Source organism: Adiantum capillus-veneris, chromosome 19 (assembly GCF_014529385.1).
Source record: "Adiantum capillus-veneris isolate H3 chromosome 19, ASM1452938v2, whole genome shotgun sequence".
Classification (NCBI taxonomy): Eukaryota; Viridiplantae; Streptophyta; class Polypodiopsida; order Polypodiales; family Pteridaceae; genus Adiantum; species Adiantum capillus-veneris.
This window is the reverse complement of record NC_140949.1, coordinates 136,887,459-136,892,269: the sequence shown is the minus strand read 5'-3', so window position 1 is coordinate 136,892,269 and position 4,811 is coordinate 136,887,459. Positions and strand designations below refer to the sequence as shown.

General features: G+C 45.0%; 1 protein-coding gene and 1 pseudogene across 1 annotated transcript; one reads left to right on the top strand and one right to left on the bottom strand.

The window, feature by feature from the left end:
- The first annotated feature begins 1,433 nt into the window (after positions 1-1,433).
- Positions 1,434-2,858, top strand: LOC147434937 (uncharacterized). Its single transcript, XM_086490056.1, has one exon. The coding sequence runs from the start codon at positions 2,382-2,384 to the stop codon at positions 2,856-2,858; it is 477 nt and encodes a 158-aa protein (XP_086346182.1). The 5' UTR covers positions 1,434-2,381.
- A 661-nt stretch (positions 2,859-3,519) lies between these two features.
- On the bottom strand, positions 3,520-4,348 carry LOC147434936 (uncharacterized; annotated as a pseudogene).
- Positions 4,349-4,811: the final 463 nt, after the last annotated feature.

Below are 4,811 nucleotides of genomic sequence, written 5' to 3'. Positions count from 1 at the left end.
GGCAAGAGTGACAATTCTCTCTACATTGTGCCAAAAAATTGGCGAGTTCACAAGTTGTGCACATCTTGTAGCTGCCTCTTGGTAGCTAGGATACTTGTTGAGCCAAACATCATATCGCCAATCAGATACCATTTCAATCAAAGCAAAATTCACTTCTTGCAAGGTGGCAAGACATAGTATGTGGTTGCAAACCTTGTCGCACAAAATATCTGTAAAGTTTTATCGAGTGATTTTGTTCAAAAAAGAGCATACAAAAATTGATTCTCTCTAAATAAAATTACCACATGATTTGCATCCAATAAAGTTTGTTTTATGACATCCATTTTACCAATGTCCTTTGATAAAAAAATTTAAGAGTATGTGTTGCACTTGGTACCTAAGTAATCTCTGGGTTCTTAACTCGGATATCCCTCCCTGTAGCCTTGTAATTGAATGCATTATCTGTGACAATTGGAGTCACATTCTTTGGCCCACTTGCCCTTGCTATGGCATACTCATATATTCTTGCTAGATAATTTTTCGTCTTTTCTTTCAAAGACGTGTCACTGGCTTCTACAAACATGGACCATCTAGGGTTGATAAACATTACATTGATGAGCGACTTCTTCTAATAGTTCGTCCATCCATCCAATGCTATGGTGAAACCATATGAAGGAGCAAAGTCTACCACCGTGCACTTGAGGATGGCTTCAATACTAGCTTTCAATTTATCTAGATACTTTTTATGCATCTTATTATAATCAAGAAGCACAAACCCTGTCCTAGTTGTGCTCATTAAAGCATTTTGAAATATGGGGTTGCGCATAGCATTGAATGGTATATTGCACGCCACAAAATATTGCATCCATTTCAAGTGCAACTCAAGCATCATTGCTTATCTAACACTTTCATACAACATTTGTCCATTGGATGATGCTTTACTAACTATAGTTGAGGTAGGATCTACTACTACTGACATTGAAGCATGTCCATGAAGAGGAGTTGACTAGAGGATGTGATCCTTTACTTCTGTAGACACATGCTTTGTCCTCTCATTGAGGACAAACATTTCAACATCCATTGTAGCTTGTTTGGCAGTAGCACTTTTCTTTCTAACTACAAAAATTTACTCTGCTATGCAAGCGTACTTTGGCAATCTAGCATGCATATTCAAAGCAACAAACTACACAAGCAATGCTCTTTTGATCAATATAGTGATCAAAATCTGTAATAATAAGCATTGACAGGCTTATCGTTCTTCATTTATAAACTCATATCAATCAAATTATCTTTTCAAACGCAAAATAACTTCATCACGTCAAACAAAACATTTCAATCACAATGCTCACATTGCACTACAATGATTTATCTAGAGTGAAAGCTTTTGGATTTCACACATAATGATAATCGATAATCTTAATCACTTATTGCAAACAATACAGATAAATATCACCATCACGTTGGGATGAGGGAAATGGAACAACACACAGGACACAAACTCGATGCCTCTCTATAGCCCAGCAGGTATCCAACACCCCAAGCCACACAGAATCACACACACATGCACATCTTCTGTCGACATTCACACCATAGACCGCCCTCGAGCAATCACCACTACACAAACTCACACATGAACACTTCAGTACAAGAAACCCTTCAACCAATCATCATAACCCGACACCAATGGATGCATGCAATTCCCCCAACATGTAAATGCACGCGTACAGGGAGGCGACACACGCCTCGACCTTACACAACCCTGATCTGAAAACAAAACCGTTTTTTCTCTCTCTGTACACACTCACACACAACCTATCCGAAGCCAATGCTACCACGGACTCACTGCACGAGATTAGATGGAAAGGACGATAGAATTCAAACCACTCCAGAAAACTCTATGCATCACAAAATAAACATCTAGATACAATGATGGCATCAGCCGCTCTGGTGCGATCCTTGGCTTTCTTCTCCTTCAAAGGCAGCTCTCCCTTGGCTTTCCTCCTAAGCACATGCCGCTTCTGGCCTGTCTTCTGCCTTACGCAGCCCCTCGTTGACTCCAATCACTGACACCACGGGCGGCATCCCTTGTTCTCAGCCCCACCACCTCGGATGGCGCCCATCTGCAACACCGCCCCCTCTTCACAAACTGCAACCCATACGGCCTTTCCTTCTTGTTTCTTCCTCCTCTTGTCGAGGCTTCCCCTCCATTAACCAGGGTCCGTCCCTTCTTTCAGCAGCCCTGGCGACCTCTCTTGGATGGCTATCCCCTCAGCCCCTCTGTTCTCTTGTGATGCTCCCCATAACGCCCTCCACGCCTCACACCTTCACTGGCCGGCTCCTCAGTAGCACAGCGTCCTTCTGTACTGTGCTCTCCTCAGAACCCCTGACCCGCTTACACAGCGATGGGCCACCCCCTCTGCCTTGGCTGTCCCTCAGGCCTTCGGTATGCACCTCCGACATGGCGCGCCCCTGTGCTATGGCCGCCCCCTGACTGCAGCCCCTTCTCCTTTACTGCGCTCTCCACCTATTGCTACCTCGTGGCGGCCTTCTTTTCTTTTCTCTTGGCCAGCCCACCTTTCTCAGCTCTGACGGCTCTGCAGCCTCCGCCACCTTCTGTGCTCAAGACCCCGGCACCTCTGATGGCCACTGGTTACTCCCATGCAAAACTGTCCACCACCTTCACGCCCGCCCCATGCAGCCCATGGCGACCTCCTCTGTCCACCTCACAAGGCCTCAGGCCCTTTTCCTTTTCTGGCCGCCCTTCTCTGGCTCCTTTCCCTTCAACTGCATGGCGCCACCACTTCGATCCTCTCCCATCATGCATGGCCCAAGTCCAACTGCTCGTCGACTGCAGCTTGCTATTATATTTTTTATGTTAATAGCTTTTAAAAAAAGCTTGGAGGTTGGCCCCCTTGCACACGCCAAACATAGCCACCTTCCGTCGTGCTACGAGTGAATGCACATACCAGAATATATCAACTGAAAGCAACCATCTTGCTTGTTGACGAACACCAAGCCTTTAGTACCTAGCATAAAAAGAGCCCCCCACTTGTTGTATTTTGATTAGAGGATCTCAAACACGACCATCATGATTGGTTTTTTCCTTCGAGCTCAATGCGACATCCAACTGATGAATGACAAAACACCTTCACTCGAGCACATGAAAAACATTGAAGCACTAATCTTGGCCACCCATCCAGCATAAATACCACAACTGCACCACCTTTAAGCCTGACTCATAGAACTCGAAACCCACAACTTGACCTGCAAAGGGCCGCACTTGACATGCATACCACTGCGGTGCTTGCTTAAAACTACCTCAAATACCTGTCCAAGTACGCTATCATCAATCTGTCTGTTGCCATGCACCTCTTGCTGACAGTTTCCATGGTCCGACACACCTTGGGTGCACCATCATTGCCCAACCCCTCGTTGAGCATTTATGCTCAACCATAGCATTATTTAGGTAATATATCAGTGCATAAGAAGAAAACTGATAGATATTATTTACATAAGAACTAGATAGACCGAGAGAGATATTCATTTGTTGGAGAGCCCACCCGACTCAAATGGAAAGCCACAGGCTTCCCCAATTGTAACGAAGCTTCCACCAGGATAAAAAATATAGCTTTGATCATCGTTATCTGTGTGTAACACATAGACAAGTATTCCTTGCTTTGCACCTGTAACTTTGTCAGCCAACCAGTCTTGTAGACCTTCATAGCACCACCCTTCAAAAAATTGTATACATGGACCATTTTCACACCCAAAACAAACCTGCACACCCTACATATCTTTTGCATCCTGTGTCTCCCAGCCATTGTCTAGAGAGATCTCCATAGCATCATTGTATTTAAGCAAGGCAACCTCATCTGTAGGCTCTTCAAGCGGTACTGGAGCAGGCACACAACCTCGCATATCCTGTATCCTCGTCATAGCTTTAGCAACCAAAATCGATTTGTGATGCGTCATCAACCTCGACCACCGGCTCATCGAATCCCCAACCATCTTCATCAAGACATTCCTCTTCAGTCAGCATGGTCTGACCATCACAAGACACAAGAGAGGGTTTCCTTACCCCCTGGTCTTTGCAAACCGGCTCTTCACCTGCAACTTGTCTTTCTTTGACCAAATTATCGACATACATAACATCATAGGTTTCATACCTTGAAAAAACAGACTCCGTTTCCCATGTGTTGTCCGTATCCAAGGCACTGCTATAGCTCGAACACAGCTCGGTTTTCTCCACAAAATTCACCGACTTTGACACTTTAGCTATCTTCTCCACTGCTTGTTTTTCGGAAGCCACTTGGTCAAGCACATCAGGCGGTACTTGGTAGACTCCTCTCTGTAGTTACTGAGGCCTCATAGGCCCACTGTTAGGAAATAAGACGTAGCTAAATAGATTTTTGAGTAGATTACTTAATGGAGCGAGATAGATTTCACACACAAGAGATTATAGAGTAGAGAGAGAGAGACAGAGAGAGTACACACGATATACGTGGTTCACCCAATGTGGGCTACGTCCACGGGAAAGCAGCCACTCAATGGCTTTAGCACTTCAAAAGAAGAAGTAGTTTACAAAGGGATTAAACCCTTAATAGACCTCCCGCCTTGCTTCACTCTCACCACCTCACACTCACCTTGTTGCATCAACTTCACACTATGAAATATGTGTAGAAATGGCCTCCTTTTATAGGCCAAAAGGGCTGCCCTCTCTCATGAGAGGCAGCCATGTGTAGCCGCCCTTGTGTAAATAAGTCCAAATCGGGCCCTCCAATCCGCCCATGTGTGGCCGCCCTTGAGAAGATAAGTCCGCTTTTGAATTCGAC

Excerpts from the sequence above, each read along its gene's own strand:
- LOC147434937 (XM_086490056.1), top strand. The coding sequence starts at position 2,382 with ATGGGCCACCCCCTCTGCCTTGGCTGTCCCTCAGGCCTTCGGTATGCA.